The sequence below is a fragment of the Nipponia nippon genome, unplaced genomic scaffold (genome assembly GCF_047370975.1).
Source record: "Nipponia nippon isolate SJK-2023a ecotype South Korea unplaced genomic scaffold, ASM4737097v1 scaffold_1, whole genome shotgun sequence".
In the NCBI taxonomy this organism is placed as follows: domain Eukaryota; kingdom Metazoa; phylum Chordata; class Aves; order Pelecaniformes; family Threskiornithidae; genus Nipponia; species Nipponia nippon.
This window is the reverse complement of record NW_028262290.1, coordinates 27,341,789-27,356,876: the sequence shown is the minus strand read 5'-3', so window position 1 is coordinate 27,356,876 and position 15,088 is coordinate 27,341,789. Positions and strand designations below refer to the sequence as shown.

The 15,088-nt window shown below is 39.5% G+C and overlaps 1 protein-coding gene across 5 annotated transcripts in view; it reads right to left on the bottom strand.

Annotated features, from left to right (window-relative positions):
* The window catches only part of RUNX1T1 (RUNX1 partner transcriptional co-repressor 1), a 114,950-nt gene that overhangs the window by 64,484 nt on the left and 35,378 nt on the right, over positions 1-15,088 (bottom strand). For 2 of the 5 annotated variants that reach the window (XM_087750132.1, XM_087750138.1), the window contains exon 2: positions 2,783-2,900. The exons of 2 other annotated variants lie outside the window; for them this stretch is intronic. Coding sequence is in view for 1 of the 3 variants with exons in the window: in XM_009469288.2 (XP_009467563.1) it covers positions 14,663-14,669 (7 nt within the window). In the remaining 2 variants the exon portion in view is untranslated. Of the gene's footprint in view, positions 1-2,782; positions 2,901-14,662; positions 14,797-15,088 lie in introns of those variants that run through there. One more of the 5 variants, XM_009469288.2, reaches the window with a different exon arrangement.

Below are 15,088 nucleotides of genomic sequence, written 5' to 3'. Positions count from 1 at the left end.
ATAGATGAATGAGAAAACAAAACTATAAAAATCTTTCATCTTAATTGAAATGAACAAAGATTGTGACAACTTACAAATAGCTATGATATTGGCATAGCTTGGGTTTAAATCTGTCTCAATGGCTAAGAAAGAAATTGGGGGGGGGGGGGGGGGGGGGCAAACTTGGACCAAAAAAACCTGATTCCAGAAACATGTATGTGATTTTTTACAGGAAGGAGTAAAACAGAAAATGGGATTCTGATACTGATTGTTCTTCCCTCGTTTTCTCTTGTAGCACAAAAAGAGAGAAGAGGTGAAACAAACACACAGAGGTACTATTACACCATTCAGTCAGGCCTGGGATCTTGGGAGTCTCTGGACATACCTTCCTTTCCTCCAGCAAGCCCAAATCCTAACAAGAATGGGCACAAGAAACTGTATAACCTCCTTGGTTCTGCAGGGAGCCAGCAGCCTTCTCATTTATTACTCCCCCACTTCATCTGTTTCTTTTTCTTATTGTTTAAAACAATCTATCTTTCTCCTTTTTTTACCATCTCAAATGTAGACTTCAAACACATGCTCTGCATCATGTTATGTCATATAGGAACAGCTCCTCGAAACACTGAACTTCACTTGTGATTATTTATCTAAAAGCTTTGTTTTCTTTTAAACTGTGTGTATTTTGTTGGACTGTATCTACTGATAGCTAAACTCCCAAGCCTTCAACCTGTCATCTCAAAGAAGCTGATGCAAAAGAGTCCAAGTAGAGTTTACTGTTGGTCTGTAATGAGAGTAAAATGATAAATCTCTGTACTGAAAGCCAGCTGCTTCATTCTTAACTCTGACACCCCCCCCTTTTCTTTTGCATTCTAGCTAGCATACAGCTGTAATAAATGTGGCTCTTCTCACAAGCCGTGCAGATGTTAACAGTTCTGTAGGACATCAAGAAACATTTCAAGAACCTTGTAAGTGCTGACTAAACTTGCTTGAATTACCCACACTACCTCCTCCACATTCCTATTCAGTAACATTAGCCTTCCTGAATGTATTAAGAAAAAAAAAATAATTAGCATTTAAGCCAAGACATTAATATCTAGGTCTAAATGCACTATCAATAAACAAGGAATGTTCTTAAGCCATCAGACAACAGATAGTAAGATAGTGAACCCAAAGAAGTCAATTTATTCTTTGTCAAGATGACTAATGCATTTTTCATTTCTTATCTATGCAAGAGTGGCTAAATGACTGTCTGAAAATATATATTTATAAAAGTAACGGCTGGGTGTATTTGAAAGAAAGGATCAGAACTACAGCAACATCTTCTCTTTTCTAGTAATCAAGTGGATTAATACTAAATTAGAGTGAAGGAGTTCAAAGTGCTACCTAGTACATTTTTATTAAAGTTATATTAGCATGACAGTCATCTGCATTAAAGGTTAAGCTAAAGCCTCAAACCACAGTCGGTTCTGGGCAGGAGCAAGAGTCCAGCTGTGCAGGTAGAGGACCAGATACCAAATGCATTCATTAAGCTGGTCTGTATTAGAGATACTGTTTTAATATTCTTCCCTCTTCCATCAGCAAACTTAAGTCTCCTTTTTCGGGGTAGGACTTTCAAAACACGTGAAGCAGTTTAGAAGCACAGTCACCAACAAAGGCAAATGTGACTAGTACTCATGCATTACTCCAGACGCTTGAAAATCCCACATCAAATACCCTACCCTGTATGTAAACTTCACACTTCCAAAACCTACTGGAAGGAGGGCTGCAAAGCGATTCACAGCACTGAGCCATAAAAGGATCACAATCTTTGACAAGTTCAGAAACAAAACGTGCAGTCAAGAGTTTCTACGGCGCAGTTTTGAGATTGTCTGCAGTCAAGTGTCAATCTCAGCAGCGTTTCAAAGAGGACAGGGTAGGGAGAAATAAAACGAACATATCAGTACATTTCCTGCACGAGATCGATAAAAAGACCTCACTCCTACAAAGACTTACATACCTGCTCAACTTCAGATACTTATCCTATTATGGTAGCACACTTGAAGTTAAAATCAAGTCTTTGAAGACACAGGGCCCAAATGATTTACCATGAAATTTGGAATTCAGGGTATTGTTTGTTCTTTAATTTAATACAGGAAATCTGAATATAAAGCAGAATTGCAACGTGCTTGTTTTTAAATGTTTCATGACACTGCTTTTAGAGTCATTTCATCAAAATGTCATAAAAAGAACATTCAAGCATTTTGAGATAAGCAAAAAGACAATAGACTACAACCTTAAAAAGAAGTTAATGCAATATTAACAGAAGCTATGTAATTAGCTAGTCCAAAACCTCAACCTGCCTTTAAGCTTTCCCGAACAAAATAAATTGGGAGAAGAGAGCAGGAAAAAAAGAACCAAAAAAAAAAAAAAGAAGGAGAAAAATAAGAAGAGAAGAGAAAGAAAACCCACATGAGCCAGAGTCCCTCACTGCTGTTATTCCTCCACGAGCGGAAACGCTCCGTTCAGTCATGGCTTAGGAGGCATAAACATCATTGAAATTCAAAGGCAGCGCTGAGAAAGAGGACGCCTCAATTGGTATGCAAGTGGTGTTTTCTCGCCCTGAATACATTATGAACTTGCAGCATGCTAATATGCCATGCTATCATAAGCACCAGATGGAACAGTAGGCAGTATACGTCCCATCAAACCTCAGGAAGATGTATTAATGTTCCTGCTCTTTTTTTTCTTCCCTTCCCCCTCCCCCTTCCCTACTACAACCCTTCAGCTGTGTCCCTAGACTGGCACATTTCTTAGCATCAGTCACCTGCTCCTGAAGCACAGTTCTCCAGGGTTGCCTCATCTTCACCAGGTGGTGCCAAGCATCTTTTCAATCTTTTTTATCGCAGAAGGTAAAGGCCACAAGACGTGTCAGGCTGTGCTTACTGAAGGGTACCGAGTACAAAAGATAACATCATGAGATAAATGATAGATGAAGAAAGACTTCGGGCTTAAAGCTAGCACAATTGTTTTAAATTATGTATAAGTAGCGCGGCACAAATTTCCCCCTCAGTACTATTGGTGAGTGAAGAATTGGGGGGCAGCGGCGAAGGGTAAGATTTTCTGTGTAACCAAATAAAACAGAGGAAACTGGATTAATGATCTTTGAACTTAATTCCTTTTTTCACCACACTGGAAACCTTTTCAGAAAAGACATACACAATTCAACAGCCGTTTATAAGGTAGAGGGAAGGGTTTAATTTTAAATCAGAGTATGAAAATGGCACACAGACAAATTAGTTTATGGCATTTTGATCTTTTCTTTTTTTTTTTTTTTTTTTTTTAAATTAGAGATATGACATTCTTTGACTTTTATTACTGAAGAATTGCTTAGACCCGTATGTATATTCTAAAGAAGCACAGTATTTTAATTCTGCTTTGCATCATTAATTAATTCAGTCCCAAGCAGGTTTTATATGACTAAATAGAAATGTAATCTAGTATTCTGTATGAAAGCATGTGCATACGCGTACAAAACTAAAAAATATTTTCTGGTATCACCTGATTTTTTCCTATCATAGAAATATGCATCCTATTGAAATACATAGTTCGCAAGAAAAATGTTTTTTTTTCCTCTCCTACTGGGCCCTTCAAAAGATAAAATGAGGTCCTCCAGACTGAAAATGAAGAGTCTGTGCATTCAAACCACAAGTAAGAAAGACCTGAGATGGCTGAAGAAAAGCAAATCAGCTTTTTGCATTTGCAGTTTTAACGTTCTAGTGTTTATAAACACGTTTGTTTTTCAGAAAGAAATCACATCAGTAAACATTTTGCTAATTTCTTACATTTTAGAAACCACCTGCTGATTTACAAACAGCTCTCACTATGCATGTAAATCTATTATTTTGCTAACAACATTAGCCTTCTCATAAATAGTCTAACTCTGCAAGATACTGAGTATTCACAACTCAGACGAACTTTTCTGGGAATTAGCATTGCTAAAAACCTCACAAGAGCTAGTTACACGAGTTATCTGTTGCATGTATAAGAAGGATTTTTCCAAGTATTAAAGGTCTGGTTGACAGGGATTTCCCCCCACCCATCCAATCCTAACTAAAATAAAAAACAATTACCTTTTTCTTTCAAGCAAAGCACTTTATGACTGTTATTCACAAATAACAGGCATTATTCTAGCATCTATTAAGTCTAGATAGACTCTAATGCAAGGATGTCTTAGGGACCAAGTCAGAAATCAGACCAATTTTCTTCCTTTTTCTCTTCCTACTGAATATTGGGGGGCTTGTTTTGTTTCTTAATATATAGCCTTTAAGGGTAATTTGCTAGATTATGATTTGCATTGTGCAAATAAGTCTATTTAAGTCCATTATCCTGCATTATAAAGTAATTTCTGACACCTAAACAGCACTCAATTTAATTACAACATACTGAAACAGTACAGCTGACTCCCAAAGGAACCTGTTTGGATCAGAAGATGATGATATATGCTAGCTGCTGATCATCTTTCACCATAAGATCTGCAATCAACTGTTTTAAAGAACAGTACCAGAACATCTGCATCATCATATTATTTTGTGGCAAAGAGCCCTCCAAAACCTAGCAACTGCATGCAACAATGTGTGCATATCCCAGACTTGTAAGCAGACTTATTTAAAAACCAGTAGCTTTACTGTAATGACCAAAGGAGACCAAAAAAAAGGCTTTGATTTTGATTTAGCAAGCATCAATTTCTGCAGCAGAATCCCCATTGGGTAATTAATCAAGGCATCTATTCTATATCTAGTGTGGCAAGACAGCAAAGACACAGCCTCCAAAAAGAAAAACACTTGTGACGAAACTATTAAGCATTCCTGGTGATTAAGTAATAGACACTCATTCTTTCAAGACTGTCTTGAACCAATGCCCCAGACAAAACTGTGCAATCATATTTGCTAGTGTCAGGATGAAATCAAGGCATCATGATTTTCTCTCTTCCTTCAACAAAAAGCAAGTTATTCAGCAGCATCCACAAAGCTCTTTCTGAAAGAATATAGAAGTTAACTAAGGAAAGAGCGTATCATTTCTCTTGTGGCTCTACGGAGGGATGCTGGTCGATACCTGAAATGTAGGTAGTATTTTTATCTTTGGAGCTTTTACAGACTCTCAAGAGTGGTTTGAAGCAAAAGCTTTAAGGCAGCATAAAATAAAGAATTCTGTTTCTGCCGGTCTCTGAAGATTAAATACCATCGCTTTTCTTCCTCAAAGTGAAAGGAATTGGAAATTACTACTTTACCAATTGACATGTCAGAGGAAGAAGCCTGGCTGGTCAGCTGTCCTGAGAAGCAATCATGCAAGTCCAACCTTTACTTCTCCAGATGTGGTTCTGCCTATGCAGAAGAGTCTGACAAGAAAGACTGCAACACAGGCTCTCCCCTCAGATGGCAGAGAACTTGCTACACACGCTCTGAAGACTCTGCTTTCATACTAAGCTCTCAATGAAAGTTTCATGCACAGATTCATCTCCTGTGCAGCAGCCTTGCTTATTAAATATAGAAAACCCAAATACAGATTTGCTTCTACAACCACAGAGAATAATGTAGAGAGAGATGTAAGGAAATTAACACAACAAAAAGAAAAGCATTCTTCAAAATATTTTAAAAATTTAACAAGAGAGACAACAAATAGTATTCCCAGAGAGGCCACCGTCTTGCTTCTCCTCCATTTGCCAAGAGAAAATAAAGTGCTCACATTGACTATTAGGAAAAGTAAAATATACACTCATTACAGCACAGATCCCCTTTGAAAATTGCAAAGGACCCTGCCTTTGTTTCTGAACATGGAACACAGTCTAATGGCGATCTCAGTGCAAAATAATCAAATATTGGCCTTAATAAAGTAATTTAAATTACTTCCAAGATGTAATATGAGTGAGATCGACAGAAGCGCTCTCTCTTTCAGAAGCCCACAGTGAGGAGATCCTGCAGCGCTGTGGAAGGTTGAACTCAACCAAGGGGGACCACTTCAATCCCAGAAGCTGAGTTTTATCACTGCCCTCCCTCTGCCAGTGGAGAAATGAAAACTAAAACCACCAAGTTCAAAGACACGATAAACTCTGTTGCAAACCAGTTTCCGAGAAGAAAACCAATGACTTTCAAAGCTATTCAATGACAGTGCCATCTGACCTCACTGGACATCTAATTATACCCTTTCTTTTACAGACACAACCAAGGCTGCTTTAATGAGCATCTTTCAGCTTTCTTTACCATGGTAGCAACTCTCAAAGTCCTTATGGTTCACTCAGTATTTCTCAGTGTGTACTTTCAAAATCGATACAAACCCTGATTCCTTCTCAAAAAGAACAAGGTTATCGCATCCCTGTTTTTTAAAGATCATTTTTGTACATTGCAGTGTTTATAGTTTAAAAAGTCAAAAATAACGTACCTTGTACAGTTCCAAGCAAAGAAAGTATCCAAAAGAAAGTCCACAGAAAATGACCTCTTCTCAACTTCAGTTAGCAAACTTTCTCCTAACTAGAATACAAGTAAGTGCGTGCAAAGCTAGCAGATATAATTACGCAATCAACAATTACGTGGTGAAATGGACTGGAAAAATAAAATTAAAACAATAAATGTTAATTTGTATTTGCTAACCACGAATGATGTGGCTGGTGCTCTGCAAGGCACAAAATCCTTAAAAAAAGATTCTCTTAAAAATTCAAGGAATGATTCTGGGAAGTCACATATAGGAAAGTCAAAGGAGATGGCATTCACTTGGATTATAAAATAGCTAGAATGAAAATTCAAGGCTGTGTACACATGCTTGCTGCCCTGGCTTAAAAGGGCCGCCAGAATATATTTGGAATGCACAGTTCAGAAGCAAGAATCAAATTATGGCTGTATTTTTGTATGATCCGAGTGCATGCATTTTCCAAACTGTAATCTTGCGGCAGGAAGACTATTTGAGTCATGTGTGTTTGCATGACTCACAGAACACATAGTAAGGAGAGATCTGAAAGAAGGAAGGGGAAAGGCCCTGTATCACCAAACCGGGAGATTACTCCTTCAGCAGGATGTGGTTTCAAAACAGGAGCAGAATAAGACAGTGAACTCAGCATCGCTAGAAGAATCAGAGAAATGGGGACTACAAGAATCTGCACCCGAGATGCACAGGAGGGCTCCCAAGGCTTGGAGAAGTGAGTTATAAGCATGTGAAGAAAATTCCAATAAAGCATTAGAACCAAAAGGGTACAAAGTTAAATTTCAGAGATGCTTTTGAATGACTTACAGAAGATGGAATAGCGCATTAACCCCCAGAAGAGAAAAGATGTATCAATAAGCTGGAAAGGGCAATGGCTTTTGAAAGGTAAAACATATTCCTGCTTCTTGAATCATCATTTCAAACCTCGCTGGGAAATAGTTAATATGCAAATCCCACTTCCTCAAATCTTCACTTATTACAGCAAACCCCTTTTTTTAACCAACAATGATATAGGCCTGACCCTAACACCAGATCTGCACGAACTTGCAGTACGCTTGAAGGGTTACCAAAATATATTTTCCTTCCTTGTTCCTCAGCTGCTCCTCCAGGAGGTGATCAATACCGATTCCTTTCACTCTATTTCCACACTTCTTTCAGTCAATAGGTAAAATGCCACAGAGCTTGTTACAGTCTGCTTCTAAGGGGATGTCCATAATGAATGAGAACCATATGAGCAGTACTCTTTAATAATTGTGTCCACTGTTGATGGTATTTCCTTTCAAACTTCAGAAAGATTTCCTGACACCTTTGACTTACACTTTGTACCCATTTAAAAGCATGGTTACGTTGCAGGCACTGTTCCAGAACATATATCCACATTACTACTGAAATAGCTGACTGGATAATTTAAATTAATTCAGATGCGTGGGTCCTACCAGGTAGTTATTCCTCATGCAAGTTTCACAAGATTGCCAGATCCCAAGAGCAAGAAAATGAAGTTGGTTTATTTTTAAGAAGTGGAAATAAATGCACAACTCATTATGCAATTTCATGGACAAGCTCAAGTAACGCTGTAGCTTCATGCCATAGGAATTTGGACAGCAGATTTTTAAAAGCTGGAATTGGTTCAGTGTCTCTTTTGACACTACAGCCCTAAACCAGCTGCAAGAACATTACTACCAGGTGGCCTGCTGCAGCACACGGACAAAACCAAGAGGTCAGCAAATCTCCAGTTGAAGTGACACCTCTCAAATCCCAAGGTCTCCAGAAACTTGTTGTCTCAAGTTCTTCTGCAATTAATGCTCACAATGAGGCCATTTCTCCATACTCTGCCTATAACTGGCAGTAAAGAAGAAATTACTAGCAGGGAAAAAAATAAAAATAAAAAATCCCAACAGCATGGAGAAATGAATTCAGCTTTGGTATGTGGAAGAAGAGCTTGATGAACCACAACGGGAAGGAGGCGCACCCCTTTCAGCCATCACTGAGTCTGACAGTTCTGCTCCTCTACTGGCACACAAAAGCATAGTTCATTCTGCAAATTACAGATCAAGTAATGTTTTCAGATTAGATTCAATGAATAATTAACTTTAGGTGCCCAAAAGCTCAACACTGCTGAAATTTCCCCATGAAACGCAACACAAAAGCCAGTGCCATGGACTGCTCTACTCTTCCCTGCAGTGCACAGGGCTGAAGCACCTCAGACTGGGTATCCAAAACAGCTAACGGATCCAGTAGAACACAGAATCATCATGCAGGCTGAAGTGACCTTGGGAGATCAGATAGTCCATGCCCTTCTGCCTCAAAGCATGTGCTTTGAGATCAAGTTGCCAGGGGTTTGTCCAATATGGTGTCTTCAATAATGGAAATACCACTGCCTCTCTGGACAACCTGTTTCAGTGTCTGACCATCCTTATGGTGAAGAATTTTTTTCCTGGTATCTACTTGGGATTTATCATGCTCCATTACTTGTGCCTGTTGCTTCTCATCCTATCACTATGCACCTCTGAGAAGAGTCTGGCTCCATAGATCTTCTCTACACCCTCCCATTAGATAGCTGTAGACAGCTCATGACAGAAAAGATGCTATCAAGTTAGTTATATTTAACTAGCAACTGCCTACAGCTCACCAACAAGGAAATACTAGAGATAGGATGCTTTACTCCTGCCTTTCAAGAGTCTCAGTAACTTGGAGACATGGGATCCACAGCACTACTCCCTCCTCCAGAAAAGATGTCCATATCCTCACCTTCAGAAGATTGGCAAGTAGAACTGGTTTGTGTAAGGCACAGCTAGGCGAGACGGAAGAGGTGAGCTTTGATTTTATTCAAGTCTTTTAAGTGGAAGCCTCACTCTGGAAGTGAAAGACAGGAATTCAAATCCTCCTTCTGCTTGCCCAAGCTCAGGTCTGTAACATATTCCCTCAGCTGGGGGGAAAGCTACTGCCCAGCAGCGGCTTATTTGGTATGGGAGCAATCTCCATCGCTCTTGTCCTCTCCAAGGACCGAGCAGGAAACATTTCAGGAGGGACCAAGAAGAGACCTGAGATCAACAGCAGCAAGAAGGAAGCAGCTCCTACACTGGTCCTGCTCTTCGTCTGGTGACTTTTGTGTACAAGAGGCAGAAAGAACAGCTGTACATCACAAAATGCAACGTGGTGCAGAGACAGCTGAGCTCCTGGAGAGTTGAGCCAGTGAATACAGACAGCATGGTACAGCACTGCAAGGGCTTCACCAGCTTCACAGAGGAACTGTGTGAATGTGGAGTTAGCATAGTGGGATACTGAATGAAATCAGCCTTGCCAAGCAGGCCAATATGGCTAGACTGTGTCTGCGTACAAGTAAAAATCCAAGCACTGCTGTGCCCCATGGATTTCCCAATTTAATCTCTACTTGCCTCAGTATCGCTGGCTCTGTGCTCCATTTTACACCACACACGTTTCTGGGAACAAAAAGTAAGCCTGCATTTGTGAAAAGACCAACGTTTCTAAAGACACATTAGGCATCCTCTGAGATTACCTACCACATCCAACTGTCCAAACGACTCAGATACAGAAATGCCTCAATCCCCAAAAGACACAGGTGTGAACTCAGCACCGGCCTGCTTAACCCTGTCGATACTGAGACAGATCTTAGCAAGCACAGATGCAGCTCGACATGCTCGGGAAACTCAAAGGCATGCAATTCTGGACTTGAAAACCAGCTGCTGCTTCAAGTGCAGAAGTCATCTTGTGCACTTAGCTTTTGTCTGTGACCTGGTAGCGAGAGATCAGCCTTCAACTGACTTTTTTGTAGAGTTATCCTTGAAGTGCGCACTTGGATGAAAAAAGGATGCAGCAAACAAACCAGAAAACTGGTACAGGTATAGGTGCAGGTCCTGAAAATGACAACATACCATGTCTTCTTCTGCTCTTACAAGTATCAACTTCTCTATTTAGACTTTTCAAATTGGCATATCACATCATTTTAGAATTTGTTTTACCCAAAATTGCTATTCAAGTCTTTTTTTAAGTTGCATATACACAGATCACATTGATTTGCAACCTACAATGGTCATGCCTTAACTGGCAGTTGTTTATTAGCGTGGAGTCCAAAATCTTCAAATCAAGATCTGATCGGTGCTAAACACCCTCTGAACACCAAGGAAGTACCAGTCCTGAGAAACTGATTCATTTGTTCCTCTCCAGCTAAGGGTCTGAGTTGAAAAGCACTAAATCTTCACAGTGAAAGAGTGTTTGGGACCGTGCTTAAAAATATATATCAACAGCTATTTCTGCAGCACAATCTGCATCCCATGATGCGTTAGTTACTTTCCATGCATACGTAGCAAGATGCTGTTCACAGCCCCATGGGTTGAAAGTAAGAGCAATAATGTCATGCAGACTTTGGAATTTATTACTACCATAAAAGAAGAAGAAACTTTAATACTTTGAAAAGCAAATCATTACACATCGTCTCCCAAACCCTACAATACGTATCCGAAGAACCTTGTGACCCACAGTCCTCTTAGGGACAGAGCCTTTCACTCCTATCTGAATCCTGAAGAAGATAAAGTCATTATGCAGGGTGATTGGAATAACGATGCAAGGTTAACACTCGGACTTAAGCATTTCCAGACACATTTCCCCCGTTTGGCAGGAAACTTGTTTTGTAAGACACAGAATTGTCCTAATGTAACAGCATAGCAACTGCAGCTTAGAACAGAACAAGTTGGTTAATGGACTGTTAGGAGACTTTTGCTGTGTAACAGCATTTAGACGCAAGTATTTAAAAAACAGGTGGATAATCCAAATGTTCAGTTACTAGGACACTAACAGTTATGTCCATGGCAATTTTGTTTCTGTTCTTTAAACAAATCATCACTTGCAAGCACTAATGTTAAAACCAGAAAGCCAGTCTAGTACACAGTGGCTATAAATGCCAAATCAATTTTCAGCAGATAATAAAGTCCATGTTTTACAATCAGCAATGCACTGTTTTACTACCCAAAATGTAAGCTAATAATATATAGCTCTGCTAAATGGAAAATGCAGATATGCTGTTAAGAAACGGGCTGGCTGTGAGATGATGGATCATTTCTGCTGGGACCTTCTTAAAGCTATGTGCAAATGTTTTGAAAATATCACATGATGTGGCCATGTGTTAAAAATTACAGCCAGTTAAGTTCTCTGCTAAGAAAAATATGTGGGCAATTTATGAAATGCACTCCAGGATGGAGATATCCTAAGTAAAACCAGATTTTGAAAACAAACCCTTTTTTTTTTTTTTTTTTTTTTTTTTTTTTTGAAACATGAACTTAAAAAAAAAAAGTTGCAGCCACATCTGGAGAGCAGAAGTAAAGAAAGGGTGGTCTGACCTAATACCAGGCCATCTTCTGAAAGAGTAGCATTATTTCTGGGCTACAATGACTGTGATCACTGATTGTCCTTTTAAGGAAACCATGCTGAATACTGCCATGGGCAATAATAAAGCATTTTGTAGGCCAACATCTGTTCTTTGAAAGTACTATAAAATGACTGATAGATTTGTAATGTTTCATAAATAAAGTCCGGAATAAACAGCTGTGGGGGTGGGGGGCGGACACGGACGGATGGGGGGGGCGACAACACACCAACAAAACAAAACAAAACCAAACCAAACGAAACACCACATTCACAGTAATCAGATGAACCGGTGTACAGTATTAGATTTGAACACTGTTCCTCCAGCATCAATTATTTAGAGATAAGCACTTCCTAGAGTTCACTACATAGAATGACAAAATGGTTAACTTGGTTACTGCAAGCTGCATGTTAACAGGATTATCTTTCCAGAGACTTTTCTCAGAGTTGCAGTAGTGCCTTAACAGAGATCTGAATCGCTTTTACAACATTTCATTAGCAAGCCTTGCTGCTGTTGCTTTGCCCTGACAGGGAAGCGAGGAGGTGAGCGGTCAGTTGCAATTATAACAGTACGAGCAGTTCATCTTTGAAGGGCAAATTTATTTTGTGTAAAAGTGTTATCGCTACACATAAACCAGAACCCGCTTTTATTACTTCCTGTTCTTTCCCCAAAAGAAGGAGGACTTCAGATGTCAGAATCACTAAAGGGATGCTTCTGAAATCGGGACTTCACACATACACAAAAGGCACTGACATAATATCAAATTACATAAAAATACACATCCTTTTAATCTCCTGTACATAATGTGCTTACTTTTAAAATACAAAATCTGCCCCAGATGGCTAATAATGCCCATTTGAAAAAACCCAACACCACAATATTAAAGGGCTAAAATATGCTGCGAACAGATTGAGAGGCAGTTCATCCTAGAGGAGAGTAAAAAAGTGCAGATGGGTGTCAAAAATAGCCAAGTGTCAGATCTGTTCAAGTATCTCCATTCTGGCACATGCTCCCAGTCACAGCTGTTAGTGTATTCTCTGTATCCAAGTGCAAGGTTTTCTAACACTCCGAGCTGACATTAAAACACACTTCTTGCTTGCTACTGCTTTAAGAGAATGCTGCAAATTAAAGATTTATTTAACGGTAAAGCTTAACGAGTATCGATAAGGGTATACATACTCGAGCGTAGTGCATGCCATTTTGATTAAAGACGCATGAAATTTTAACCAGCAGGTAGATTAAGTAATTTAAATGACAAAGGCTTAATAGGTTTTCAAAAACCTCCACTCTAGGCATTCCAACAGTGTTTGCCAATAGCCCCAAATAATGCACACAAGGATTGAAACTGATAAGATTGTGTCATTTTAGTACATTTAAATATCTTCATAAACCACAGGAACAGTAAACTGCACGAGTAGTTTCATACAAATATAAGGGAAACATCAGTGGATTCGTATTATGCAGAATGCACAGTTTTCCAAATTAATGAATTACCGTGATATTTCTAATGAAGACCACATTCTCAGGAATGTAATGCATGCAAATCAAATTTGACGTTTAAAGGGTTAAATTGACCTTTCACAGTCCTCAGTTGTTATCTATGCAAATTAATTTGCCCATATTTCAACCATATAAATCCTCTTAGCCTTGTGCACTGAGCAAACAGAGCCTACTTTTTTGTTACAACCAGAGGATCAGCAAACATGCCAGCAGTAGGGTATGACCGTGTATAAAAATCCTAAAAGGAAAACATTCTTCCAACAACTGGCAATACCTACATGCAACTGTGGTTGCAGCAAACTGGCAGATACTGTTTCAAAACACCATCTGCGAGGTGTACAGACTCTCTCTGTGATCAAGCGTAGCCTCTTCTGCCTGTCCTACCCAAATAATCCACAAGAACCAGCCAGCTGTAGGATCTCTAGCCCTGTCTTTTTTTATCCAGAGACACAGACTGCTATAATCAGGCACATGGCTTTCTTCAGTCCTTACCAAAGGGGAGGGGAAAAAAAAAAAAAAAAAAGAAAAAAAAAAGGAAAAACAAAAACAAAAAACCAAAACACACCAAATTCAATCCACTTGGTCGTGGTCAAGCATCTCACAAAACCCCTCAGACAAATCACCCTGCATAGAAGCACCGTTTTCATTGGCAATAATACTTATCAATTAGACAAGCGATCGTAAGATCCAAGGATAATATTTTCCTGAGGAAACCGACCTATTAAAATTTCCAGCTCCACAGCAATTCCTCCAATTCAGCAGATTTTTTTTATTGTTTTATTTTGAATCAACATATTTCAGTGATCTGCCTGGTGACAGTTAAGGACTACGATTTAGGACAACACTGGAATAATTTGTTTTATAAATCTCCTTCACTTCTGTAACATAAACAGCTTCTCACAGAGATAATTTCAGCTGATGGGTGAATGCTGTGAATGATCTCTACCGATCAAATGTTTGCAGATTCAAGGTACAGCTGACAGTCATGAAAGCCAGCCCGAAGCTGTGTTTCTCTTCGCTAAAAATGACCCCCTGTGCAGAGACCCGCACCCACAAAGCCGGTGACTTTCTGCTATTTCTATCCCTTTTCATTGAAACATCCAGTCCTGCTGTAAGTATCATCTCTGGCAGTTCCCTCGCACAAATTCCCCTCCCCCAAACATATACACAACAGAATTAGCATCCACGATCGCTCCGTACCCGTATCAGCTTGCAAATCACCCTCTACATTAAAAGAGGAAAAGAAAGAAAAAAAAAAAAAAAAAGAAAAGAAAAGAAAAGAAAAAATACTATCAAAAAACAATTAGCGTTTCCTCATTTAAAACCGAAAGAGCCGCAATAATTTCAACTCACCAGGCATCCTTGGATAAAATATACCACACTGTAAATGGCTCTCTCCTAAAAGCGAGCTTATTTAGGGCTCAGTGCCTCCTGTTCTGGAATGAACAGAGAGAAGCGAGGAGGGCCATCAGAACTGGCTGTGGCAGCGTAGCTGGAGGCAGGATGCTGGGCGCGTGCGTTTGCCAGGCAAAGACAGATGGAGAGCTGACACTCTGTATTGCACTTGGAGCAGAAATGTGAATGATGACAGGAGCACATGTGGCCTTGAACCCAGCCCTGTCTCTTCAGGCAGAACAATGACAGGGATGTGTGTGCAAATTATCACAACCCTGGCTCCCCTCAGCTGACTCCTTTTACTCTACCTTTCACACCAAGTTCCAGATGACCAAAGAATAGAAAGTAAAATGCAGAGTGATAAGCCAAACACTGAATTATTCA